Source organism: Onychomys torridus, chromosome 22 (assembly GCF_903995425.1).
Source record: "Onychomys torridus chromosome 22, mOncTor1.1, whole genome shotgun sequence".
Classification (NCBI taxonomy): domain Eukaryota; kingdom Metazoa; phylum Chordata; class Mammalia; order Rodentia; family Cricetidae; genus Onychomys; species Onychomys torridus.
Window position 1 is genome coordinate 35,603,852 of NC_050464.1, and position 27,693 is coordinate 35,631,544.

General features: G+C 51.5%; 1 protein-coding gene across 1 annotated transcript; it reads left to right on the top strand.

The window, feature by feature from the left end:
* The first annotated feature begins 848 nt into the window (after positions 1-848).
* On the top strand, positions 849-27,693 carry Suds3 (SDS3 homolog, SIN3A corepressor complex component). The gene is made up of 13 exons (XM_036171886.1): positions 849-1,165; positions 3,367-3,436; positions 6,446-6,501; positions 8,109-8,180; positions 9,838-9,857; positions 11,141-11,297; positions 16,665-16,760; positions 17,690-17,751; positions 17,914-17,935; positions 18,739-18,844; positions 24,676-24,760; positions 27,058-27,143; positions 27,233-27,693. The coding sequence occupies exons 1-13, from the start codon at positions 1,024-1,026 to the stop codon at positions 27,255-27,257; spliced, it is 999 nt and encodes a 332-aa protein (XP_036027779.1). The 5' UTR covers positions 849-1,023; the 3' UTR covers positions 27,258-27,693.

Consider the following 27,693-nt stretch of genomic DNA (forward strand, 5'->3'; position numbering starts at 1 on the left):
CTGCCCTGTGCTGGGTTTACAGGAGTGCTCCGCTATGCCCGGGCGTTGGCTTTTGAATTTTAGCCAACATAATTCCTGTAGTTAAATGCTTTATTTGCTCACCTGAAAACGAGCAGGTTAACTAGTTACTGGATTAGGTAAAGGTACCTTAAAAATTACATTTGAGGAAACACGAGGCGGCTGTCCCATGGACAGCCTGGATCTGGGGTTCTAAACTGATGTCACCATATTCTCTCTCTCTCCCCTCGCTGTCTCTCTTTTTCTTTTTTTGAATGGAGAATGATAGCTCTTTGATCATTTGTCAAATCAGGAAAACAGCTTACCCAGTAAATCTATTCAAAAGAAAGCACGGGAAAAGCCTGGGTGCAGCAACTAGCCTTTAATTCTTAAGCCCCCCATTAAGGCAGGGGCGGAAGCAGACTCCCCATTTTCTGTGTCACACACACTCTGGCTGTCCAGGCTTCCACACCCACCAAGGGATCCGTTCATGTCGTTCACCTGCTTGAATCAGAGACCCCGCCACCTATCCAAGGCTTGGCAAAGCCTCCGCCCATCAGGTCGCGTCCATCCCCACTTTAGTTTTGACTCCGGGCGCCGCCTGGCGGCCATTTCCGGAAGTGTCCTCCCAACTTTGGGGTCCTGACCGCAGGCGGGGCTGCCCACGGATGTGCCTGACTCCAGCGACGACACCGGCCTTCGCCCCTCCCCCGCGGCCGGCCGATCGAGCATTCTTAAGACAGCGATGAAGGCGCTGCTGTGTGAGAGAACCTGGAGCCCGGCGTCTCACCCACTGCCTCCAGGATGGCGGGATCAGGCTGTCACCGGGCAGCCTACGACCCGGAAGTGGCCGCCCGCCCGAGGCCCCCGTTGTCCAGCGCGGGCGCCGGGGGCGGAGCTCGGCACCGAGGGAGACCGGGTGGCCGCGGCTGCGGCTCCGGCTCCGCGAGGTGGGGGCCGTCCGGGGCGCAGCCAGGCGGTCGCGAGCTCCGCGGGACACGTTCCGCCGCGCCCCGAGGCGGCGACATGAGCGCCGCGGGGTTGCTGGCTCCGGCGCCCGCCCCGGCTGCAGCGCCGCCCGCCCCGGAGTACTACCCGGAGGACGACGAGGAGCTGGAGAGCGCCGAGGACGACGAGCGCAGCTGCCGGGGTCGCGAGTCCGACGAAGGTGCGGCCCCGGCCGGGATCGGGGTCCGGGGGCTATGGGGCAGGGGTCAGAGGTCGCCAGAGCTCTTCAGAGCCAGGGGTCGTCCCTTTGAGATTGCCCCTCCCCGCTCAGTGTCTCAGATCCTCTCTGGATGGCAGGGCAGGAGAAAGTCATCCCTTGGAGTGCGCTTGGGTCGGAGTGATGCCCAGCTTCTCTCCTCAAAATGCTTAACCCCCTAGCTCCACTTGGGGACCTGGAATCTGCCAGGTGTAAGTATTCATTGGGCTGGCACCTACCCCAGCTTTGTGACCCCCATCCTCTTGTTTACCCACCTGCTGCGGAGTAGTATGGAGTCCTCACTTCCTGGGTAGGTGGGAGGGTTAAATGAAACCCGCTTTGCCGCTGTGAAAGTAGACGCAAGGGGAGGTCGGGATTTGTCTTCAGTCCCGAGTATTTTGCATTATTGCTTCCCAGAGCTTCACTTCTCAATCTGGACTTTGTTTACTCCTTCCTGTAGCTATAGTGTGAGGGACAACCAGAGAGAGAGATTGAGGAAGGAGCTAGCTAGGTGGAGAGGTGTGTAGAGGGGGAAGGGGGGAGGCCTTTGTATGGGTGGCGTGTAGTATGAAGTCGGCATAAAGTCGCGCTGTAAAAAAGTAAAGTCTCTCTAGTGCCCAGGGATGTAGCTGACCGGCTCTAGACAGGACCTCTGTGCAAGTCCCTTTCCAAAAAAAAAAAAAAAAAAAAGGCAGCGAATGCAGAGCAGAAAGTTGAGGGAACTGATTGCATTTGCATTTGGTTTAACTACGTTAAAAGGCAAGGCTTAACCGGGGATTTTGCCATGTGAAACGCTGCATTGCTTTTAATGACCAGGAGGTGGTGCAGTGAAGACAAAATTGATCCCGTTCCTCTTCGATGTAAGAGCTATTGGATTCAGCTATTTGCTTAAAACCAGTTTAAATTGTTATTATTTTTTAATATATATAAGGGGCCTAGAGAAATGGCTCAGCCGTTTAGAGCGTTTACTGATTTTTCAGCGGATCCAAGTTTTGATGGCTCACGACTCACGATTGTCTATAACTCTAGCTCTGGGGGATTAGTACTTCCTGACCTCTCTGGATACCAGGCAGGCAAGTGGTGCGCTCACACGCAGACACATAAAATGAAATAAATATAATTGAAAATGCTTTTAATTAATGAAATTTTGTTTATGTGTATGTCTGTGTGTCTGAACTTATGTGCACCATATATGTACAGGTGCCCTTTGAAACCAGAAGAGGGTGCCAGATCTCCCTCCTTCCCCTCCGAACTGGAGTTACCAGACATTATAAATCATTTGAAGTGGGTGTTGGGGAACCAGTCCCATATCTGCAGAGAACAACTTTCTTAACTATACTGAGCCATGCCTCCAGCCCTTATTTTCAAATCTAGTTTTGGCCATGCAAGGTTTTGGAAATTTTTTTAAAAATTATCTTGCCCCTCTCCTGCCTTTTTTTTTTTTTTTTTAATCTGTTAACTTTGAAAGTGTTTCAGTTGTTAGAACTGAGTTGGTTGTGAGGATGGTTCCCCCCCCCCCCCCACAGGGTTTCTTTGTAGCTTTGGAGGCTGTCCTGGAACTCGCTTTGTAGCCCAGGCTGGCCTCAAACTCACAGAGATCCGCCTGGCTCTGCCTCCCGAGTGCTGGGATTACAGGTGTGTGCTACTATTGCCCAGCTCAATGGTTTCCTTCTTATTGTGTATGTCTAATGTGTGGGGATGAGCACACATCTGACCTCTGACCTCTGTGGATACCAGGCAGGCAAGTGGCACGCTCACATGCAGACAAAGTACTCATACACATAAAATGAAATAAATATAATATTTATACATATATTCACTTCTCAATCTGGACTTTGTTTACTCCTGTGGCTCAGAGCCTGTCTTGAACTCTGTACATTGTTGCTCTGTGGCCTCCATCAGGACTGCCCTTCGGGTGTGACCTATTCTCTGATTGTACATCATCTAAAAGCAGATTTTCAGCATAAACCCAAGATGGAAAAGGCATTGGCATTTTCTTTTTTGCTTTAACCACATGTAACATAATTATTTTTGCTAGTGGGTTCACGCAGGCCCATGTTGGGTAGGGATTTATTATTCTCCCAGATGCCCGTTAATTATGCTGTCCTGGTGCCAGTTCCATGGCTTTTGATCTCAGCCGTCACTTCTCCCCTCATCTCACGCAGACACTGAGGACGCCAGCGAGACAGACCTGGCGAAGCACGATGAGGAAGACTACGTGGAGATGAAGGAACAGTGAGTCGGGCTTTGTGTTCTTTCTCTGGAATGGAGTTGGCTCAGTCATCCTAGAGACTTCTAGGAGATTTTGACCTTAGTCCTTGCGAAGCTGGAATGTTCCTATGATTCCCCTCCGGGCACATCTAAGAGCCTTCTGTTAGGAGGTTCTGCGTGGAGGCTCCAAAGAGCCATGAGGGAGACGGAGGGGTGGAGGTGATGAAGCTGTGGTTGACGTGAAAACTGGTGCCCAGAGAAGTGGGCGTCTTGCAGGCCCCCAGCCCCTGTCCCGTATTGTAGGCCCTACACTAGGTATCCTGAGTATGCTCGGAATTCAGGGAAGCTGGGATTGGAGCAGGCATCTGAACCCTTCCTGCCACACGGCTCTGTTTGCTTAGGCATCCTCACCCAAGCCCCTCCCTTGTCTTCCATAGGCACATCTGTCCAGAGAGGCTAAAGCGCTGCTTGTTTTTTGGGTGGGTGGAGTCGGGAAAATAGTTTTGAGACCAGGCTAGCCTCTAGCTCACAGAGTGCTGGGGTTAACGGTGTGCACCGCCACACCTGGCCTGCCTGCCTTTCTTCGTTCCTTCCTTCCTTTCTTTTTTTTCTTATAAAAGAAAAACACACCAACCACCGAGAAACGAAAATCAGAGTTTTGCCAGGCTGCCACACCGGTCTCAAACTTTTGGCTTCCAGCTTTCCTCCTGCATCAGCCTGCCACATAGCTGAGACTATGAGTGCATGCCACTATACTGCCCAGCCTTTATCTGTGCCCAGATGGGTGGCAGGGTAAGACTGGTTAGAGATAGGCCAGCACTCGAGGGTTACCTGGAAATCATCTTGTCGCCCAAGGATGCTTGAACTTATCACAATCCTCCTGCTTCATACTCCTGAGTGCTGGATTACAGACTGTGAGGCACCAGACCCAGCTTTCATGAAGTGGTGATTACTCTATTTTGAACCCTATTGGATCTGTTTTGAGAATCTATTGGATCTATTTTGAGGCCCCCATTGGATCTGTTTTGAGAACCTATTGGATCTAGTTTGAGGCTACTTTGGATCTGTTTTGAGAATCTATTGGATCTATTTTGAGATCCTATTGGATCTATTTTGAACCCTTCAGCCTCCTATAGGGCAGGTGGTCCACGTTTCTTCCCCCCCCTAGAGTCTCCTTTCAAATGTGTGGCCATCTCTGGAATCTGTCATTTTCAAGCTTTTGAGCCCAAAGGAGCATCTCAGCCAGGTGTGGCTGATGCTGGCACAAGGTTACATGAATAATTCATGAGTGTGTTCTCAGTTGCACCCCAGAACTCTGCCTGGCCTTGCTACTTTGCCAGCTTTTGACTGGTGTAGTCTGGCCTGTTTGAGGTGCATTGTGACAAGGGATCCCTTGTCGGCCCGCTCTTCCTTTATCATTCTGCAAGCATGCCATTTCCAAGAGGACTCAGGGCAGGAATTGGCTACTCCCTCTATGTGGTGGAGCTTGGTGCCCTGGGTTCCACAGACTTCTCAGACACTGTCTGGGCATCTGCTCCTCTCTTGTCCTTATCGTGTTTCAGAAACGGTGTGTGTGGTTTTTTGTTTTGTTTTGCTTTATTTTTTTAAAGATCAATTTATTTTTCTTTTTTCTTTTCTGTTTGTTTTTTTGAGCTGAGGATCAAACCCAGGGTCTTGTGCTTGCAAGGCAAGCACTCTACCACTGAGCTAAATCCCCAACCCTATTTTTCTTTTTTGTGTATGGGTGTTTTGCCTGCATGTTCTGTGTACCACATTCGCAGTGCCCTTGGAGGCCAGAAGAGGGCATTGGATCTCCTGGAACTCGAGTTTCAGACTGCTGCCACACAGGGGCAGGACCCGAACCTAGAGCAGCCAATGCGTCTCTCCAGCCCTCCTCAGCAGCAGTTTTAGAGATGAGCTTTTGACTGGCCAGACCTCCTTCATGCTTACTAAGCTAGACAGCCATTGTGATGAAAACTGAATGCTCTCAGTCATGATGAACATGAGCTGCACGTTAGGGCTGGTCATGAAAAGGGGGTTGGGGTGGGGCTCACAGGCCTCTCACTGTCCCGAAAAGATGTGTGTTGCATCTGTCAGCCTTTCTGAGGAGTGAAAAGGTCTTGTGGAAGGGTCTTCTCTTAGGCCTGTGCTGTTGCTGAGAAATTGGGAATGTTTTCCCTGGAGAAGCAAAAGGTTTGACCCGGATGTGATATGCCCGGAGTTCACAGCTCCGACAGACTTGCTGGCGTGTGTGGTTGCCCATAAGCCCTCTGTGTGAGAGCTGAGAAGAACGGCTCTGGGTATGCTGTGCCCTCGTCCTGCATTTTAACTTGTGAGCCCGAGTTGGCTCCACGTTTCTGATCCCGGGAATGCAGTGCCTTTAAAGTGACGCAGGAGTCGTGGACTTGGTGCCCACTGCTCACACGCTGTGCTGGCTGTGGAGGAGGTCTGCTGAGGGCGTCTCCTTATCCCCCGTCCAGGATCCTTTTGGAAATGACATGTCTATGTGTTCACTTGTGCCTTGACGGGTCGTCCCAGGCCGTGCTGTGGCCGTCAGGGGACAACTAGCAGGAGCTGGTTCTCCCCTCTACTGTGCTGCTCCCGGGGTGGAACTCAGGCCATCAGGCCTGTGGCAAGTGTTCTAACCCTCTGAGCCATCTCCTCCGTCCCTTTTGCCATGTATAATCTAATTGTAGGGTTGTGTAGGTGCGGTTGATACAGCAGCCATGTTTAACCTCATTTCTTCTGCATCTTAAATCCAAGAGAGCAGCATGCACACCCCCCATCTTTGCGGTGAGCTCTTGCTTAACCCTTGCTATAGGCATGCATTAGTGCTACCGTTCTCCCTTTTCACACTCCTTCACGGGATTGTACACACTGTGCTGCTTCAGGAGTGCCGGGGCAAGCCTCCCCCCCCCCCCCTGCCCCTCCTTAGACTCCCCTTCTGTCCCCAAGAGCGCCGATGGCCTCCCCAGGGTGGCCTGGTCCTGCCTGTGCCGAGTGAGCCCGAGCCGCACTCTTCCTCTCTTCCAGGATGTATCAGGACAAGCTGGCGTCCCTGAAGCGGCAGCTGCAGCAGTTACAGGAAGGTAGGTGGGAGACGGCCCTGTCCTCCACAGCACCGGGGCCGCGAGTCCTTGAAGTCTTCAGTTTACAAAGTCTGTCTGGGAGCCTGAGTGAGGGCTGAGTCTGGCTTGTGTTGGCCATCTGACACACGTTCTGCTGTCTCTTACCAGAAAAGTGAGTTTCTGACTTTCATATTTCACTGTTTTCAGTAAGGAACAAATTCCTGAAGTTTCCCTTGGGTCCTCGGGGCACAGATTGGAGACCATCATGTCTAAGATAGACTTTGTTTTTTTTTGGTTTTTCGAGACAGGGTTTCTCTGTGTAGCTTTGTGCCTTTCCTGGAACTCACTTGGTAGCCCAGGCTGGCCTCGAACTCACAGAGATCCTCCTGGCTCTGCCTCCCGAGTGCTGGGATTAAAGGTGTGTGCCACCACCGCCCGGCTTAGACTTTGTTTTTTTAAAAGCATGTTGTGAGTCAGCAAGATGGCTCAGTGAGTAAAGGAGCTTGCCACCAAGCCTTATGACATGACATTGATACCCACAGTTCACATGGTTGGAGGCCAGAACTCCAGGAGATGTCCTCTGACTTCCAGATACACACACACACAGGCGCACAAACGGAAAGACATATTTAAGGAAGAGGGACATTGTTATCAAAGGGGTGGAGTTTTCCTTCTTCCTAAGCTGAGTCCACACTTCACCACGCTGCTCTCTTTTCTTGGTAAATTATAAGTGGCCATGTCTTGCAAGTACAGTGGCCGTTAAAGGCTTGGCAGCCTGGCTGAGAGCCAGCTCCTCAAATTCTGTGACATGCTTGCAACCCAGTGTCACCGCTCTCTAAGGAACGTGACTTTGGGGCAGGTCCCATCTCTTGCTTCATCTACAAAGTGAAGAAAGAAGGGCCCAGAGCAGAGTGCTGACCGTATGTGGAGCGGGCAGGTTAGCTGCGGTCTCTAGGGCACACTGGTCTGTCAGTGAGACTGCTTCTCCGTGGGCACCTCCTTGTCGGAAGGTTGCTACTGGGCCCTGGGCCTTTGCCGGGGACTCTACCAACAAGTGCTTCCTACAGACGGGCGCTCATGACAACGGGCGCTCATGGCAGCTGCCTTGGGGCGAGGTGAACAGGCAGAGGTCTCAGGGTTGGTACCTGTACCATCTGACTGCCACAGGCACGTGACTAAGTCTCATTGACTTGATTGAAATTAGTGATTTGGTTCCTCGGTTGTACTGATTGAGTTTCATTGCTGAAGTGGCCCCTCATGGCCACTGGCCACTGTAATGGACATTGGGAAAGTCACCATTACAGAAAGGTCTCCTGGATAGCCTTGACCTAGACGTCACTGTAAGAGGATGAGCCTTCTCCGGGAGAGCGGGCCCGTCGTCGTCTTAGACTGTAGGATCCTGTGATCAGCATCACCTGGGTGTCTGTGCCCTTCTACTTAGCCCCACTCTTCCCCTTATCCCCGGGAGGGGGTTCCGATGGGGGAGCTCCACGTGGTCTCTGGTACTGTCTGCTGTGTGCCTCTTCTCTGGTACGGCTCTCTAGGCCTGCTCTGGATGCTAGAGAGTGACTTAGAGACATGTGCAGAGCGGCTGATGTTCTGAGTCTGCGTTGTGAATGCCCCATCAGGTACGTTACAGGAATATCAGAAGAGGATGAAGAAGCTGGACCAGCAGTACAGAGAGAGGATCCGGAACGCAGGTAGGCGCTCCTGGCTTGGTGTCCACTTGGTGGCTGTAACTCATCATGCCTGTGCTTAGCTTGGTTTCTTCTGTACCCGAGAGGAGGGGTGTGGCCTTGTGATGGTCTCCATGTGTTTAAGCACTTTGGTGGCATGGAATGCTTTTGGCCTGTTCTGTATAGCATTTACTCAGGGTGTTGGAGCATCTGTGCCCATGGGTCCTTTGAGCAATGTGAAGTCACCATTATGTTGTCCGTGACTTTAAGAAACTCACCATTTCATTGGCCAAGAATACCCATCTACAGAAAGTTAATGAATGATAGGTGCTAAAGAACCATGCAGCTGCCGGGCGGCGGTGCACACCTTTAATCCCAGCACTCGGGAGGCAGAGCCAGGCGGATCTCTGTGAGTTCGAGGCCAGCCTGGGCTACAGAGCAAGATCCAGGACAGGCACCAAAACTACACAGAGAAACACTGTCTTGGGAAAAAAAAAAAAAAGACCATGCAGCGGGTGCCTGCGCCCATGGTTCCCTGGGCTGGAGTGATCCTGGCTTCTGGGATGAGTGGTTTCTTTGCTCTGAGTGCTTTTCATCAGACAAAATGTCTAGGCTCTTAGTTGAGTTCTAGAACTCTAAAAGCTCCATAGAGTATGTGAGTGTGCTTTTCACAGGGAAATGGTATGTAGGATTTGAGAACTTGTGACACCCAGAAGTTTCTGGTCCATCCATCCATGGTCTTTGTGGACCAAATGTAGCCGTCTCATACTGACCCAGAAAAGATGGGAGTCGCAGACATGTTTTGTTTCAAATGCTGGCTTTATCAGAACTTATAGCCTCCCAGGGGAGGATACTGGGCTGTATTCGGGTCTCTAGAGGAACAGAACCAATAGAATGAGTCTCTATGTACAAATGGGATTTATCAGGGTGGTTCATGGGCCGTGGTCCAGCTAGTCTAGCAATGGCTGTCTCCCGATGGAAGGTCTGAGAAGCCAGCAGTTGTTTGAGGCTGGTTGTCTCAGCCGGTCTCCAGTATAGGGTGGACTCTGGAAGACGTAGGCTGTAATGTCAGTGAGATAGAGGGCAAGCAAGCAAAGAGCTTGGGCCAGGCGAGCTTCCTTCTTCCACGTCCTCTCTATAGGCTGCCACCAAAAGGTGTGGCCCAGATTTGAGGTGGGTCTTCCCACTTCAATGATTTAAAAGAAAATCTCTCCCAGGTATACCCAGCCACTTAGGTTTTAGTTAATTCTAGATGTAGTCAAGTTGACAACCAAGAATAGCCATCACATAGGCAAACAGTTTTTTCTGTTTATAGATCGTTTTATATCACAAAACAGTTATCTTGTCTGGCACACAGTAGGACTACAGAGCTTAGCTAGCTAGGGCTTGATGAATTTAGGTCTGTCAGGAAGGCCTCAGAGTGAAGTTCCCAGCTGAGCCCAGACCCTTGTCCTCTGGAGGCTCTAGAGGGCCCTGCCCACGTTGAAAGCTTCCACGTGGCCTCTGCCTCCAAGATGACTGTGTAGTGTCTCACTGGGCTGTCCTGCGTGGGCTTCAGTGGGGGACAGCTTTGCATTTTGTCAGGCTGCTTGGGTAGAACTCTGGGACTCTGTCTGACACTCTCTAGAAGAGGGTGGGCGGGCGGGCAGGCGGCTCTAACTGCACCCTTCTCTCTTTTCAGAACTCTTCCTCCAACTGGAAGTAAGTACCCAGGGGTTTCTTGGGTCTGCAGGCTCCTGAGGCTGCGGTGCACAGTGCTGCCTCTTGACTGCCGCCCCCCTCTGTCAGCAAGTACACGGTTTGGAAAGCTCACCACCGTCTGCTTGATGAGGGGATGCTTGGTGTCTGCTGAGACCTTCCATTCACTCAGGAGTCATCACGCAGGGTTGGGATGTCACACCTCACCGTTTCTTGGTTTTGAATTTAAAACCTAATTTATATATGTGTGTGCCAGTGAGTGAATGCCATGTACGTGGGTGCCTCTGGAGGCCAGGAGAGGGTGCTTGGATCTGCTGAAGCTGGAGTTACAGACAGTTGTGAGCCACCCAACACGGGTGCTGAGAACCAAACTCAGGTCCTCTGGAAGAGCGGCAAACATCCTCCCACCTCTCCAGACCACAGCCTGTGCGTTGACCTTTACCTCACATTTGAAGTCTCTCAGGGCTGTCGCCTGGGGATGTGTTACCCTTCTCTCTCCCCCAGCCCAGTCTCTGAGCTGGCTCCACAGAGCCATCCTACGCTGGGACTTCTCTGGGTCCGGAGCAAGATGGAGTTAGCGTTTCCACTCATGTCACAGGAGCCTGGTTCTGGAATGATAGGCGGCCCCGGGGCCTAGAGGGTATGCAGGGTGCTTTTTGGTTTGTCAGAGTCACATGACTTGGAAGACATTTTTACTACGATCAGTTTGGCACACACAGTCGCGGCCAGAAAGAGTGTGTACTCCAGCCACACGGTCATCTCCCAGGACATTGGTGAAATTTCACAAGTGGGCTTTTAGGCAGTTTCTTGTTTTATTAATAGCTTACTTTTGATGCTGGAGCACTTGAAGGTTCAGGCGCCTAATGAATGGCCTGTAGTTGCTTTTGTTCTTAGGGATCAAACATAATGGCATGCTGTCTGCTTCAGTATCGTATAATGAATTCTGAATGCAGAAACTCACCTGGAATGGACTGTTTTCACTTGAAGTTGTGTCCTTCCAAAAGCGACTGCTTGCTGTCTTGGAGAGACTCGAGTTCTTTTTGGCGCTAAAGCCCCAGACTCATGATGGGGAGAAGAGGGGCCGGGTGGCAGCGCAGTGCCTTGGAGTAAGCGCTGTAACATGACTGGGTTTGGGGCACCTCCTGGGATTGTCCCCAAGACCCCTGGTCCCACAGGTCAGTGTGGGTGAACTGAGGTCTCAGGCTTTCTCTGCTTCTGAGGTCAGAGCCAGTGGCAGGCTGGACCTGTGGCCGTGCCACCCCAGCCCACATCTTTGTTTTGATCAGACCGAACAGGTGGAAAGGAACTACATTAAGGAGAAGAAGGCAGCCGTGAAGGAATTTGAAGACAAGAAGGTGGAGCTGAAGGAGAACCTCATCGCCGAGCTCGAAGAGAAGAAGAAGATGATAGAGAATGAGAAGCTCACCATGGAGCTGACGGGAGGTACGGAAGGAAGCCCTGGGCCTGGGGGCTGCCTGGTCACTCCCCTGCCTCACACCTCCATGGCAGGGCATGGTCTGGAGAGCAGGCTTCCTGACCAAGTCAGCGTTTCACCTCCACCCCAGACCAGCCGGGGATTTGGTCAGGCTGCTTGGCTTCCCCTGTAGAGGGTCAGATGCCGCCACCTCATCTCACGACTGTGCCTCTGTGTGTCCGCACATGACAGGCAGGCCAGGTGCAGGCTCTGCTCTGGGCCTCCTGTCCCCGTGTCAGCTGCTGTTTGTGTCTCTGCATTTCCAGGTTTCTTAGCAGGTCCACCTGGAGGGTGCTGCAATTATAGCAATTAGAAGAAGGGCATTGGCCTGACAGTGTGAGGAAGGTGGCCTCGTGCTCTGCCTGTGTCGTGCTGCGAGGCTGGAGCCCGTGATTCCTTCAGGGTGGTGAAGTTAGTGGTCTCCTGAGCGGCTAGAGCAGAGTTTGAGACTAGGTCCTCCTTAGCCTGCTGGGATTGAGTTATTACCAGGGAACTAAGCTGGTTACAGACAGGTTTCCGGGGAAGCTGTGGGTGACTCCCGATGCCATCTGCAGACTGGTGAACACAGGAGACGGAAGAGTTGGCAAGAGGCAGCCATGTTCGAACTTGGCAGGGATGTGGTTGCAAGGCAGCATTGAGTTTGCCACATGGTGTGCTCTTCGGGGGCTCTGGGATAGCCGATTTTAACAGCTCTGTAGGATTTGCTGGTTTTCATGGAAGTCTTGGAGCTGACTTTGAATCAGGAAGTAGGCAGTTACAGCCTCCATGGCCCTCTGTCTCTGCTGTGAAGCAGCTTGGCCATCCCATCGACACAGACCGAGTCCCCCCCTCAGGTCCGCCGATGACAGTGAAGAGTGTCACGTCGGGGTGGGATAGAGGAATGTGACTTGTCAGAGGCAGGGAGCTCTGGGAGGGCATGAGTGTGGCTCCGAAACATGAGGTGGGTGCTGGAGGAGCGCCTGGGGGCCGCACGCTCTTTACCCTGTCACAGTGCTGTTTCTGTCCTGCTGCCACCTGTCGGGTGGCATTCTCCCCACCTGTTTGTGACCCACATGCCGTTTTCCTGGTGGTGGTTGTGACTGGCGTTGACGCTTCATCGCTCTCTGCCAGAGCCCCCAGCTGTTTGGGAGGCTCCATTAGGCTAGTGGGAAATCCTGTCCGTTTATGGCTGCTCCCCTCCATCTGCAGGGAAGGACAGGCTCACCTCACCCATGCTATGGAGTCCTAGTTACTGACAGGCAGCAGGCACTGCTCAGGCGCTTTTATAGCCAGCTTCTGAACTGAGACGGGAGGAGGAAAGACAAATAAAGCCCAGGAAATCATTTGTAATGCAATAAAGCAGATAGCAGACGTGTTTAGCGCCGTTTGTGGGCACCTCGGTGTGGAGAGCACTGCCAAGGTACTGATGGAGGGCGGGAGGGGAGGCATCGAAGCTGGAAGGATGATGGGCCTTCCACAGATGGTGCTGCCGTGGTGTTGGATGGAAGGCTGATTTCCTTCTGGTCGACAGACTTGCTTCGCCTCTGAGGATCGATGCCTAGAACCACTGCTTCCAGCTCTATCCAGAGAGGAGATGTCTTAAAATTGCCTTTTTGGCTTCAACCTGGATCTCTCTCTTAAAAAGTAGATGAGAGTTTGGTGAGACAGTCCGTAAGAAGCAGGTGTTTCAGGCCACCTTGAGCAGGAGTCACCTAGGAGCCAGGACCCCTGGGAGTGGCAGGAGGTACTCTGCATCCTCAGCCACCTGGGACACCAGGGGCTGATTGTACATGCAGTGTTCTGCTGTGGAAGCTGCGCCTGCTGCAGACTCAGGTCACCTGGGGGCTGAGGGCCTGGAGCTAGGGGCTTTCCCACTCCCAGGGCCTGCCCACATGCTGTTGGGCCACTCTCTAGGAGGGAGGTTGTAGGCAGAGGACGCTGAATGGGATGCTTTCATGAGGCCAGGGTTATAAGTAACCCGGATAAGCAAGGAGATCCGCATACCCTTTAAAACAGGGGCCTTACCATTTTTTCTCAAGGTTTATTTGTGTGTGTGTATGTGCACTTGTGTGTCACACCACATGTCTGCAGTTGCCTGCAGAGCCTGGAAGAGGGCACCAGATGCTTTGGACTTGGAATTGCGGCCAGTTGTGAGTTGACCAACATGAGGCTGGAAACTGAACCCAAGTTGCCTACAGGAACAGGCACTCCTTACCACTCACTGAGCCACCTCTCCGGCCCAGGCTTGATAATTTTTTTTTTTTTTTAAGATTTATTTATTTGATGTACATTGGGGTTTTGCCTGCAGGTATGTCTGTATGAGGGTGTCAGGTCCCCTGGAACTGGAGTTACGGACAGGTGTGAACTGCCATGTGGGTGCTGGGAATTGAACCAGGGATCTCTGCAAGAGCAGCCAGTGCTCTTAACGGCTGAGCCATTTCTCCAGCCCCCAGATCATTTTTAATTTGCCTTTCTTTTCATTAGTCAGCTGTTCAGTTGCTGCTTGGCTTTTTGATGTTTTTCCCAGACACTTGCTCACTCTGGTGTCTTCTAGGCCTTAAGCCCTTGCTGGAAACCACACATGATCTCAATAAAAGCTGTGGATTTGATGTAGGCATCCTGGCTTTGTAGCTGGTGCTGTGAGTAATCATAATGTCAAGGTAGAAATCCGTTGCTGCCTGTGAGGCCTGGATTGCCCACACTCTGTAGGTCTACACGCTGGGAGTAGCCCCATTCAGTCACAGGCCTCTTCCTGTGGGGAGTTGTCTTACCTGGTGAGGGAGGATGGAATGTCTGGAGGGTTGGCTGGCATACAGCAGACATGTGGCAGCCTTGCTTAGTTGCACAGTGTCTCTTGATTTAGGTGTCATCTCCAGGTTTATAAATGGTGGAACGGACTCAGAAGTACAGCCACTTGCCCCAAGTCCCTAAGGAAGCTAGCTAGTCCTTAAGCCACAGTCTCTCTAACTTCAATCCTGTTCTAATTGCATTAGGCTGACTCCTTCCATACCACCAAGTCAGGGGAGTCAAGCTGCTGGCTGGTCTGTTCTGGCGGAGTTTGTATTTGGATAGCTCCCAGATGACTGAGCTGCCACACCTTAGGGGTTTAAGGCGAGGTAAAGATGTGACAGGCTCGTTTGACTGTGGCTGTACGAGACAGCACCTAATATTCCAGTGAAAGGGGGCTTCGGAAGTTGGGGCAAGGGCTGTGTAGGAAGATATGTGTAGAGACGAGGTGACCTGGTGGGTGGGCACCATCTAAATGTCAGCCCCTTATCCTGGACAATATTGGTCTCTTTGCTCCCACCATGGTTTGGCTTCCAGACACCTGATGTTGATTCTCAGTCCCTTGCTCTCACCTCCACTGTGGTCCCTTCTGTAGCAGTGGCTTCTGACACCATGGGAGAGCCTGGCAGCCTCCGGAGGTGGAGATGGCTGGGCCTCCAGTGAGGCCTCATGTCGCGTTCCCTGTCTGCTGCAAGTCTCAAGTGTAGTGTATGCTTCAAATATTTGTGGCTATTTTTCTTCCCAATAGCTAGACAAATTGTGATTTTTTTTTTTTTTTTTTTTTTCATCTGAAGAACCAGTGCTCTAACACTGGGTTACATCCTTCACCAACTGAGCCTCTCACTGGCCTTATTTACCATTTTCCTATGGTGAAAACATTAAAAAAAACCCTTAGGTTCTGCTGACTGTTTTGAAACACTCAATATTCTGTAGTTAATTCTAGTCAATACTATGCAGTAGGACCCCAGAACTCATTCCCCTTCTCAAGCTGGAACTTCCTAGTGACCTTCCCCTCCTTCTCGGCTCCCTCCTTCCCTCCCCCGCTCCCTGTCTCCCAGCCTATGCTCAGCCACTCTTTCTGCCCCTGCTTCTTTGGGGTTAGCTCACTCCCTTGACTCCACTTAGGAGGAAGACTGCTTTATGGCTAAAGTATGTCGAAGGGGAGCTTGAGCTGCAGCTGAGGGTGGGGCAGGAAGTGAGAGCAGCCCAGGGAGCTCAGAACGAAGGCAGTGGCCTGTGCCTAGCAGTGCTAAGGGCAGGAGTCCCTCTAGGGAGGTGCTCTAGACCCTACCTAGCACCCGCCAAGTCTTCTGTGGTCTCTGCTTGGGATTCCCGTGTCCAGCAGGTTTCCTGACGAGTGGATTCGAAGGAACTAGACTATTAAAGGCAGGTAGGAGATGGTTTAGAGAGGCGAGAGGCCTGAGGCCTGTCCAGTGGGATGCTAGGTGGTGCCTCTCCCCACAGAAGCCAGGGAGCCTTCTAATAGAAGGCAGTTGGATTAGGTCTTTGGAGCTCCACACGTGACTGAGGCATGTTGACCTGCTCAGGTGTCTTCTCTGGTGTTCATAGTCTGGGCTTCAGTTCTGGGAGTTTGATTTTTTTTTTTTTTAACATTTTTAATGATTTGTTTATTTTTATTATTTGCATTGGTGTTTTACCTGCATGCATATTTGTGTGAGGGCATCAGATGCCCTGGAACTGGAGTTACAGACAGTTGTGAGCTGCCATGTGGGTGCTGGGAATTAAACCCTGGTCCTGTGGAAGAGCAGCCAGTGTTCTTAACTGCTGAGCCATCTCTCCAGGCCCGGGAGTTGGATTTTCTGTGGTGGCCATCCATGTTAAGCTCTCTTGGGCTCACTGGTCAAACTCACAGGAAGCTGATGTTGAAGCCCTTGAGTCGCAGCTCTTGCTGCTGTGAGAAATAGAACTGTGGGCAGGTTTAGACTCTGGTGGCCTGGCTAGCCACCCATCCCTCTTGGGTGTGTGGCTGCTACTGGGGGAGGAGAGATTTCCCTGTGTGGAGTCGAGTCACTGCATCCTCACCCAGAGAAGGTCCAGTATGAGAGGCGGTCCTGTTCCCTGTCTTCACCTCGGGGAGCTGCCAAGGAAAGAAGAAGGGAAGTGGGAGTTTAAGTGAAGACCTCATGTAAAAACCTTGGCTGCGGTCAGTGGCCCCATGAGCTTCAGCACCCAACCGCTAGGGAGCAGCAGAGATGAGGCACCTGCTTATCCCGAGCTCCCTTCCAGTCCCATAGCCTACGACTGTGGGTTCTCAGCTGGAGGGAACGGAGGAGGAGTCCCCTAGGGTTTGAGGGTGCCGGAGGAAGGCTGCATTAGCTATAATGCTGGGGTCTTGGGCTGAGTATACCTGACTCAGCTAGCCTGACTTGGGTAAGCACAGACCCTGCAGCTGGGCATCTGGCTGGGGCTGTGTGTAGACAGACAAAGCATGCTCAGTCATACAGCTGTGGTGGGGTGGCCCTGGGACAGACACTCCTATACTACAGGGACTCCAGCTGGCTTCAGGGGCACCCATTGGATAGAGTCACCCATTTCCATTCTTGCCACAGATTCTATGGAAGTGAAGCCCATCATGACCAGAAAATTGCGGAGGCGACCAAATGATCCTGTCCCCATTCCAGACAAGAGGAGAAAACCGGCTCCCGATATCCGTTTGCGCCAAGCTTGAATCATATCAAATCCTTTGTTTATCCACTCGATAGCATATACAGGGCCGTCATCCAACAAAATAGCAGTGATGCTAGATGGAAAGCATATGGGGAGTATTTCCCACAGCTCGGGGTGCCATTTTCCACTGGGGTCTTCTCATCTATTGCTTTGTGTGGGAGAAAATGGTTGTGTGGAAAGATACTCTGTTGGAAAAAGCCTTGTTTTAACATTCCTTTCCAGGTAGGGGGAACTTACAGTGAGATGTGTAAATTAAGGACAGACTGCCAGTTACCCACCTCTGGACTAGTGGACTGCAGATTGTTTTGGTCTACCCAGTTTTCTGCCTCTACTCTAGTGGGCTGCAGACTGCCGGGGTTTACCAATTATCTTCCTCTACACTTGGGGGCTATGGACTGTGCCAAAAGTAGGCAAGATGTTTATAGAAAGAAGCTGCATAGCTTAGACATGGCCATGGGCCAGCACGGAGCAGCTAGTTTTCCAGAGTGGGTCTGTACTTATGTGCCACCAGCAGAGGGCGTACTGTAGGCTCTTCACCTTCACAGCATGATTGAAGTCACTGTGAGACTAGACTTTCCTTGGATGTCTGGAAGCCTTCAGATTTGGGGCAGCAGTGTTTTCTAAACTGAGGTGAAATTGTCCCCTACTCCCTTGTTTCACTGCTGCCGACATCTGAAGAACAGCTTCCCTTCAGAGCAGTTTGTATGGTGGGGGAATGTTGAGTTCTTCTCTGTGCCTAGTGATCACAACGTGTAGCCTGAGTCAACTTTTTAAAGGACAAGCTCCTACTTTGAAAACAGCATTAACTTTGCCTGGGCCTCGCCAGTTCCAAAGCGCCAGGAGCGTTGTGTGCCTCTGTCTCCTTGGGAGCCGTGCGTTTCCAGCATGTTCCTTTAACTCTCCACACCTCAGCTCAACTACTTGTTAACGGACGAGCAGATCATGGAGGATCTGAGGACGTTAAACAAGGTACAGTTGGATACTTTTGATGTATTTGGAAGCTCACACTTGACGTAACTTCCTGTCACTTTGTCCCCTGTCCCCTGTTAAGTCACCATGACATCTCTGACACTTGAAGTTGCTTCTAAAATGATTTTCTCTGAGACTTTTTTGTTGTTATTCTTCCTACAGCTTAAGTCACCCAAGAGGCCAGGTGAGTGCTTGATGACATTGCCAGTCTTGTGTCCTGTCAGTGGGAAAGCGCCTGGGATTTTCAAGGGTCACTTGCTCATTATGTGCCTGTGAGAAGGCATGCAAAGTGACGGGAACCATAAACATGCCTCTCCCGTGTTGTTTTTAAAGCCCACTCTGTTATTTCGTCTTTTCCTTAGGATTCACTGTGAAGGAGACATTTGATTGGCTGTTGAAGGTTCCCCTCTATGTAGGTGTCAGGCATTAAGTTCAGATCCACGCTCAGTTCTGAACTTGAAGCCATAGGAATATTCAGTGTCTTGGCTTTCCGGAGCTCAGCCCCTGGCATTACCAGTCCAGTGATGGTCTGGTCCTGGTGAGGCCCTCAGGCTGCCCCTAGCCCTCATTAGTAGATGGGGCCTAGGCCCTTGAGACATTAAAGAATTTTTGATTGAGCTGTGCTGTTGGTATCCACACTAAGTCTAGGATCAGTGTGGTGACCGTCTGGCAACGAGGGGCCACCAGGTTGAGGATGCTCATGTAATCAACACCATTGACCTCCTGGGAGTAGCAGTGGCCCCCTGGGAGTAGCAGTGGCCCCCTGGGAGTAGCAGTGGTCCCCTGGGAATAGCAATGGCCCTCTAGGAATAGCTGCTGTTCCAACCAGGCAGCGCAGTGACCGCCTCTAAATAGAACTGAAGGCCTTGCTGGTGGGGATTGTTGCAGCCCTCTGGTGGTGTCTTCTACTGTGTGTCGTTGTTGGGCCCCGCGCTCAGGCCCAGGTTCACTGTCTGCTCGTCATCCTGGTGTCTCTGTTTCCTCCAGCTTCCCCGTCCTCTCCTGAGCACTTGCCTGCCACACCTGCAGAGTCTCCAGCCCAGAGGTTTGAGGCTCGGATAGAAGACGGCAAACTATACTACGATAAAAGATGGTACGTTTCGAGGGTGTGGAGTGTGGACATTCATAGCGGTCTCAGAAGAGCCGCTTGGAGGGATGGGGTCATCTGAGCTGCTTTAGCTCAGGATTTTCTCATGTTTTATGTACTTGTTTAATTTCTTTTGCTGGGGCTGAGGCTCCCACCCACATGCTGGGGCTCTGGCCAGACTTAGAGTCTTCAGTGATATTCCACTTGAGGACTGGGTGGCCAGCTGGTGGATGCCTCCATGAGGTCACTGAGAGCAATGTTTCCCCAGGTGTGCCCTGTGGATGCCAACCCCCTTCCTGCACCATGTTGTTGTCTCCATGCTAGAGTTTACAAGCTGTCTCTGTAGCCATGACGGGGTGTGTGTCTGCTCTGCCCTCTTCTGTGCTCCGAGTGGTAGGAGAAAAGATTTTGTGATCTAACCAGGTTAGAGGAAGGTCCTGCTGCCTAAGCTGAGTGGGCTCCCTTCCCAAAACTACAGCCTTCTCACACGTTAGTTGTTTTTTATTTGCTGGCTCTACTCTTCTCTCAGACATTATTCCAGCTTTCAAGGTGTTCCAGGTAGTGCCATTGGGAACTTACATCCTAGAACAGGGCTAGTGGAGGACAGCCATTGGAAGGACAGAAAGGAACTGGAGAAGCTCACACATTTATTCATACAACAAACACTGCTTAGACGTCCTAGGGATTCGGTTGCCGTGAATTCTGCCATCTTCTCAGCGGTCTCTGAGTTCTGTGCTGTGCTGCTATTCAGCGTTCGTTTCTGTGCAGGCAGGCGCCATGGGTAGACGCGGCACACCCTGACTTCTTATTGGCTGTCTGGTGGAGGTGTGGTCACTAGAGGGCTTCTGTCACTACCGTTTGTAATGGCCTGGGATAACTTTTGTTTCAATGTCTTTATTTGGCCAAAAGTTGACAAAAGAGTGGTGGTGTGGTCTTGTGACTTCACGTTAGTCACACTTGAGGTCGTTGACCTTGTCCGTGGTGGTCCCAGGACCCCGGATGCCAAAATCATCATGCTCAGTTCTCTGCATAAAACTGTAGTTTTATGTAAGCATAAAAACTAATCCTGGGGCAGGTCAGAGTGCCTGTGCAAGCCTAGTGACCTAGGTTTCGTCCCTGAAACCCACACTGGAAGGTGAGAACCAACTCCTACAGTGTCCTCTGACCTCCCCTTATGACCCTTGGTCTATTCTCTCTCAAACAAAATTGAAGAACTATATCGACTGTAATACAGATGTTATATAGATATGCCATGTTGTTTAACGGTCAGATACCCACCACCAATGTCACTTTGACATGCGGGGCTTATTTACCAAGGCTTGTGCTAACGTGGACCCCTGTCCCCAGTATTTGGTGTATGCCTTCGGCCGAATCTGGGCCATGGAACCTTCCATGCAGAGGAGATCCAGTCAGGCCTGCGTAGGTTGTCCCACCTGTTCCAGTGCCTGTCAGCCTGCTGCAGTGACTCTTGACCTTTACAGGGGGTTCTTCTCAGTTCTTCTTCCACACGGGCTAGAACAATGTGCCGCCACTAGGTGGCAGCACCAGGGGCAAAGCGAGGTAAAAAATGTTTGTAATAATGAAAACCAAATAACCTTTAAAGATCAGGCCCGCAGGTGAGGACGGCCTTTGGGAATGAGGAGATTTATGACTAGTGGTTCTATGGATCTGTGAGTCTTGCAGCCAGTGTGATATTTCAGAGTGTGTTCATTTTGTGACTGTGGCCTCCTCTCTCCTTTCTGGATTGGATTCTGAGACTATGAGGTGTGTCTTGAGAGGGAAAATGTAATGAAATCGTTTTCTTTTTAAAAGAGGGACCCACAGCGGCTGGTGCCCAGTACTCTTAGCTCAGGAGTCTAGTTTGAACTGTCAGCTTCTAGCCATCTTCCGTATGTCACAGAACAAGCCCCTGAGGCAGTCTGGGATGTGCCCCTTTTTGCGGATTTCGAAGTCGTTTATTGTGCTGTTAGACACCTGGGTTTGGTGCCGTTCCTCCTTGCTTTCCACAGTCAGAGCTCCTGTCGAGGCTCCGGCAACTGGCTCTACCCTGCCCAGTGCCTGTCCTTATTGCAAGGGTCTTGGGGAGTCCCACCTTGAGGTCTCACCCCCCAGAACCAGCCTGTCGCCTCCATCCGGGTGTTCTGCTTTTGTTCCTTTGTCTCTGAAAGCTCCGTTTGCTGTTCTTCCTTCTTCTGCAGACATGGCCCTGACTGAGAGGGCTTCTGAGTCCTCGCGTCCCTCCCAGAGCTGGGCTACTTTCTGCAAAGCATGTTTCCTGGGGGCTTCAGTGACATCAGCAGTACAGTGCTGGGGAGGGTGCCATCTTGGCACGGTCCAGCTGCGTCCCTGACTTTGCCTCAGTCCCCTGCTTTCATGTCCTTTAGCCCGTGCTACCAGCTTGCCTTAGGTTTTGATTTAGACTAATGACCCCTCACAGAAGACACTCTGAAGGCAGCCGAGGTTTTTAAATAGCTAGCTGAAGACACTACAGGGTGTGCACACTTTTTCTCTCTCCCCCTTCCCTCTACTCCCTTCTACACACACACACACACACACACACACGCACGCACGCACATGCACACACACACACACACACACACACGCACACACACACTTCTACACACACACACGCACGCACACACGCACGCACGCACGCACATGCACACATACACACTCCCCCCATACTTTAAATCTGGAGCCGCTAATGTGACCAGAGATGAAGTCACTCCTTGCTGAGGAGATTGAACCCTCTAGCTGTCAGCTGACCCCAGGGCCTAAAGGGCCTGTTTCTGGCCCCTGGAGCCTCTGGAGCTGTGATGTGGGTCGGGTTTCGGGAAATGAAGTTCATTTTATTATGTTACCACTAGGATTCCCAGTAGTACACAGTTGCTTCTCCCCACTCCACATCTCTCCTATGGACCGACCAGAAAGTAAGCATCCAGGTTTGCTGGGCCAGCGTTGAGCCCAGAGTGTTAAGGTCGTAGCTGGGGTCCAGGTCAGAATTCATTAGTGGTAGTCAGTCTGCCATGCAGGACTCGGTCTCAGAGTGTTCTGGTCAGCAGCTGGGCTGCAGCTTGTGCAGTGGGTTAAGGAGGGGAAGGTGCATTTCTACTACATTTCTTGTATATGGTTTGAATTCTTAGGATCGGAAGGCCAATTTGTATTTAAGTTGTCCTGTATTTGTTGCTTTTATCTCAAAAAGGAAAACTTTATCTGAACACTGTAATTTCTGAGGACTTAACTTTTTGAAGAATTTCATAGAATTCAAAGAATTTAATCAACTTGATATCCAGGGTAACAGTTCCCCAAGACCACGGTGGGGTGTGTGAGAAACCCCCTGGAGTCTGAAGGCCAATTGTTTTGGAAACTTGGCAGCTGGGCTGTGGAGCAGCCAAAGGCTGTGGAGGACACTGTGGCCCTCACTGTGTGGTAGGAGACCAGAGGTGCTGTTGGCCAGGTGGCTGCCTTTATCCTGAGGTAAAGGGGACTTGAGCAAAGTCCATCTCATGAGAACTATTGGGATGTCTTCCAGAGCCAGCCATTTCCACAGACCTCCTGGTTCTGTTGTCTCCGTCCTTATTTTCTGCAGTACCTTCCTTCCTTCATAAAGACATGTGCTCAGCCAGGTGGTGGTGGTGCGCGCCTTTAATCCCAGCACTCGGGAGGCAGAGCCAGGCGGATCTCTGTGAGTTCAAGGCCAGCCCGGGAAAGGCGCAAAGCTACACAGAGAAACCCTGTCTTGAAAAACCAAAAAAAAAAAAAAGGACATGTGCTTATAGAGCAGGGGAGACTCAGTCGGGGAAGTGTGAACGTTTGGACCCCCAGCACCCATATAAAAAAAGGTGGGTTTGATGGCACGTGCCCCTGTCGTTGTGGTACTGGGGCAGGGCGACAAAGATTCCTGGAGTTCATGTGACGGCCCGTCTAGCACAATCGGAGAGTTCCAGGTTTAGTTCTCACCCTGTCTCAAAGAAACAAGGTAGAAAATGATCAAGGACATCCAGTGTTGACCTCTGGCCTCCACAGGCACATGTGCACATACACATACTTGTATGCGCACTCACATGCACACGCACATACCTGTTTATTGTAGTGAAGTAAAAGCTATGCAATAAAAATAATAACATATATATTTTATAGGTTGTATTTAATGGAAGTTTGCCCCAATTTTTCTTTGTGTATATAATACACATGTAATGAACATGTTTTATTACACACACTATACCATAGTGGACATTGTGTTTCCACTCAGCTCCATAGTGAGTGCTCTTCCAGGCTAGCGATATGTGTGCATCCCCTTGTAACCTTTGTTATTGAAGTATTGGAAAGGAGAATTAGAACGACTCGCCAGCTGTGTTCTGTTTCATGTTTCTAGCACCATAATGACTCATTCCCCTTAGAACCTCCTTGAGTCCCAGCCTCTCTCTTGTGAAGGCCGTCATTGACCAGGCATGCTGACTCCCTGCTGCAGAGACTCCAAGGGAAGTATGTGTTGCCATGAATGGTTGGCCCTCTTGGGCTGTCGATGTGTGCTGTGGACCTTGGGATAGCCCTGTGCAGTATAATGAGGCTTCTCTGGCCAGCATAAAGGCTTGGATCTCAGCCAGTCTCCTGCTGCAGTTGTTTACGGTGCACACCCTTGCAGAGTTCTTCTCAGGGCGGTCATTGACTCAGGAGCCTGCAGAGAGTGCATGGAGCCTGGGCTGGAGCCAGCTCCTGCGTACAGCTTGTATCTGGGCAGTAATTCTTTCATCGGCCCCAGGAAATGGGCTGCTTCTTTCCCCAAAGATACACCAGCAAGATGCAGTGCCCTGCCTGGGGTCGTGCTTTGCAGCATGGTGCCTGAGGGTCTCTGCCAGATTTGTGTAGCCAGCATGAGCCAGAGGTCACACTCCTGCCGACCTGGGGCCTGGCCAGGCAGTTGTGCTTTCATCCCTTTGTCCCACTGGGCCTTTGGCCTGGCTCCCTCCTTGTCCTTGGTCCTGTGCTGAGCTGGAGTAACTTGGCCATCACGCTGCCCTGCAGGGCAGAGAGTCTGTGGTGGGAAGAATGAGGATTCCTGATGTGATGCCCCAGTTGACAGCCTTCCCAGCAGTCCCGGCCAGCATCGGCCATGGCAGAAGCCCTTAGCTGCTGCTGCTTGTGTCGGGACCTTCAACTGTGCCCTACTGCTTCGTGTTTGCCGCCGTAGGGTTTCAATGTCCTCCTTGTTGATGTCATAATTGGACAAGCAGGACACCGGCCACCAGACCCTGTGTTTGTTGGAGTGGCCAGCCTCCTGCAGTGCTGGGGGAGGCCAAAAAGTGCAACAGAGTTTGTGATGTGGTCATGTGGTTCCAATAATGAAGTAAATTATAACTGGGCACGCTTAGGCCTATAATCCAGCTACTTTGGGAGGCTGAGTCAGGAGGGTTGCATTTTCAAGACCAACTTTAGGCACTTAGTGAGACTCTATTTCAAAATAAAAACACAAGGTGGGCTGGGGTTATGGCTCCATTGTAGAGCACTTGCCTTGGGATTCAGCTCCGTGGTGGTGCACTTGCCTAGGTTACAGTAGGTCCTGGGTTCAGCCTCCAGTAACCCTGAGAGAAGGCAGATTCCAGGCTCTCCAACCTTCCTCTGAGCCTTTTGTTTCCCTTCACAGGGGGCTAGGTTAAGTTTTGGATCCACAGGATTGGAGACTTCTAGTCTCAAGGTGGAAGTGTGTCTGCCTTCTGAAGCCACGCTCTTCCTTGCTTACATGTTCCTAAGATTCCTGGAGTAACCGTTTCTGTCTCTGTGTGGTTTTGTTTTCCTACCCCACTCCTGATTGTTTGTTTGTGTCCTGTTCTTGGCAGGTACCACAAGAGCCAAGCCATCTACCTAGAGTCAAAGGACAACCAGAAACTGAGCTGTGTGATCAGCTCAGTGGGAGCCAATGAGGTAGGGATCAGATTTCTTCCCCCTGAGGAGAGCAGACTGCTCTGAGAAATGTGGAAAGTTTGACAGACACAGCAGAAAACCCCACCCCGAAGGCACTGTCTCTGTGGGGTTGAGTCAGCACTGTCAGGAGAACTGTGCACACACACAGTCACCCTCGGTCCCTATGCCTGCCTGAGCCAGTCCCAGCAGCTCCAGGTGCTGCGGGGCCCATGATGTGCCCCTGTGCAGCTACTGGGAGCCCCTGAGCTGACGCCATCAGGAGAGGGCAGAAGGCAGGGTGCCCTGGTGCGGCTGTGCACTGACGGCCTCTGGAGGGGACTCATCCTTGTTGCAGTGTTTATGGAGAACTTCTCTCCTACATACCAGTGGACGTGTTTCTTCTCTGAGGCTTAGTGGGGCACTGGGCACAAGGCCCAGCGCCCAGGAAGTGCTGAGTAAATGGGTGCTGGTGTTGCCAGTCTGCAATTCTCAGCTGTTCATCCATCTGACACGCCCCGCTGTGCCTCTGGACAGCCAGCTGCTGGGCCTGCAGGGTTAGTCTGGATCCAAAGCTGCTCAGTGTGCTACCTGAGGATACTGGGATGCCCTGGGCTCCCTCTGGCCCTTCATTAGGAAAGTGTCAGCCATGTCTCACTTATGCTATTAGAAGTTTTAAAAAGTCTGAAACTTTAATGGCTGCATTGGCCTGATCTTTTATCAGCCCACAAATGTCTGCAAAGAAATTGATTTTTCTGTGCCTCCCCTGTTAGTGATTTGTGCCATTGCACGGTAAATCTAATGAAACTGGATTATGAAATAACTCCAGCCTCTGGTATTCTCTCAGCTCTCTGAATCAAAAATGCCCGCACACGTGACCAGTTTGCAAAATGATAGTTTGCCTGGAAGTTGGGGACAGCCTCAGATAGAGGAATGCCATTCTTCCCTAGGCTGACAAATTATGACAATTGCTTCTAAGCCAGCACCAGAGTGGGGGTTGACCAGAAAGACATGGCGCTCCCCAGCCAAGAGGCCTTTTGATCATGTGGTGGGCTGCTCTGCGGAGCACACAGGCCTCTCTAGGACCTAATGAAAACCATGACATTCTGTCAGAGTGTGCCAGTGAGGTCCAGTGAGCAAATGGTGATAATGAGGTGTCTCTCAAAGGAGTGAAGCCTCAGGGCACCAGAGCTCTGCCTGGTAATGGAGGGGCAGCCCTCAGTCCTTGGGGTGTTCCAGCTCAATTTTCAGATGCACTGTCACTGAACCCTGGAGCTGCTTGGCCTTTGTGGGCACATTGGACTGGTAGGCCAGAGGGTGGTGACACCTGGCTCAGCACTGTGTGGGGTCGGTTTTCTGTTTAAGATGCTCTGGCAGGAGGCTCAGCTTCACCTGGCTCTTTGAGCTTGTTCCAGTTTTAAGCTGCACGTCTATGTCATCTTTCTGTCACTCAGTAATCACACGAGACATGAAGCGTGGCTGAGGAAACCTGGACCTGCAGCCTGATTTGGGAAGAACTCTGTCTGCAGAGGCTGTGTGTGAGGGGCAGACTTTGGTCCAAACCTTGCTTCAGGCCATTTAATTATCCAAATTCATGGAGAGCCAGTGAGGGGAAGAAGTATTGTGAGAAAAAGCACCCCATAGTACACCCCCACAGGGCTTTTGTGAGAGAAGTGCTTCATACTGCACCCCCACAGGGCAGTTGAGAGAGAAGTACTTCACACTGCACCCCCACAGGGCTTTTGTGAGAGAAGTACTTCACACTGCACCCCCACAGGGCTTTTGTGAGAGAAGTACTTCACACTGCACCCCCAGGGCAGTTGAGAGAGAAGTACTTCACACTGCACCCCCAGGGCAGTTGAGAGAGAAGTACTTCATACTGCACCCCCAGGGCAGTTGAGAGAGAAGTACTTCACACTGCACCCCCAGGGCAGTTGAGAGAGAAGTACTTCACACTGCACCCCCACAGGGCTTTTGTGAGAGAAGTACTTCACACTGCACCCCCCAGGGCAGTTGAGAGAGAAGTACTTCACACTGCACCCCCCAGGGCAGTTGAGAGAGAAGTGCCTATACTACACCCGGTAGGAGGGGCCGAGGAGCTGGTGAGGCAGGAGGACCAGCCTCAGCTCTTTGGCACTGGAAGACAAAATGTGGGGGATTTCCTTGGGTTTGTCTTTTGGATGCTGAAAACGCAGTCACCAAGTCCGGAGTCCTGGCAACCAAGGCAGAAATGAGCCGGGGCCATTTGAGGGGTGTGGGGTGCTGGCTGAGCCTCCCCAGCGGGCCCTGTCTCACTGCCCCACCCTCTCCTGTCCCCACAGATCTGGGTGAGGAAGACCAGTGACAGCACCAAGATGAGGATCTACCTGGGCCAGTTGCAGCGTGGGCTCTTCGTGATCCGCCGGCGGTCAGCGGCTTGACTTTCTACGCACTTCCTCTCCCCTTGACCCTTTTCCTGGAGTGGTTTTTATTTTTGTTTTGTTTTCTTCTTAATAGAAAATTCTTAACTTACCGGGACTAGCTACTTGGCCTGGGACATGGAGAGCGCTGTGGAGTCTTCAAAGGCACCCACACGGCCGGCCACCTCCATCTCTGTCGCTCTCTCCTGCCTCGGCTTCTTCCAGAGTCAGTCACCAGAGACTGACTGTCGGGAGTATGGGGGCTTCCTCCGCCTGCCTTTTAGTCCATACTTTTTATTTGATTTTTTTGTTGTTTGTTTGTTTTTTTTTTTGTTTATACTTGGTCCTTTTTTAAAACCCTCCTTTGAGTTTGAAGGGGAGCTCCTTTTAATGAGTGTTTTGAGGTCTTTCTCCCATGAGGAGCAGTGAGTGTGTTTTCCCGTCTGGATCTGATTGGTGGATTGTGTGCCTGCTTCCCTAGTTAGGCCCGGAAGCGTGGGGCAGGAGAGCTCCCTTGGCTCCACCTTCTCGGAGAAATAAAGGATGTGTAACATCTCA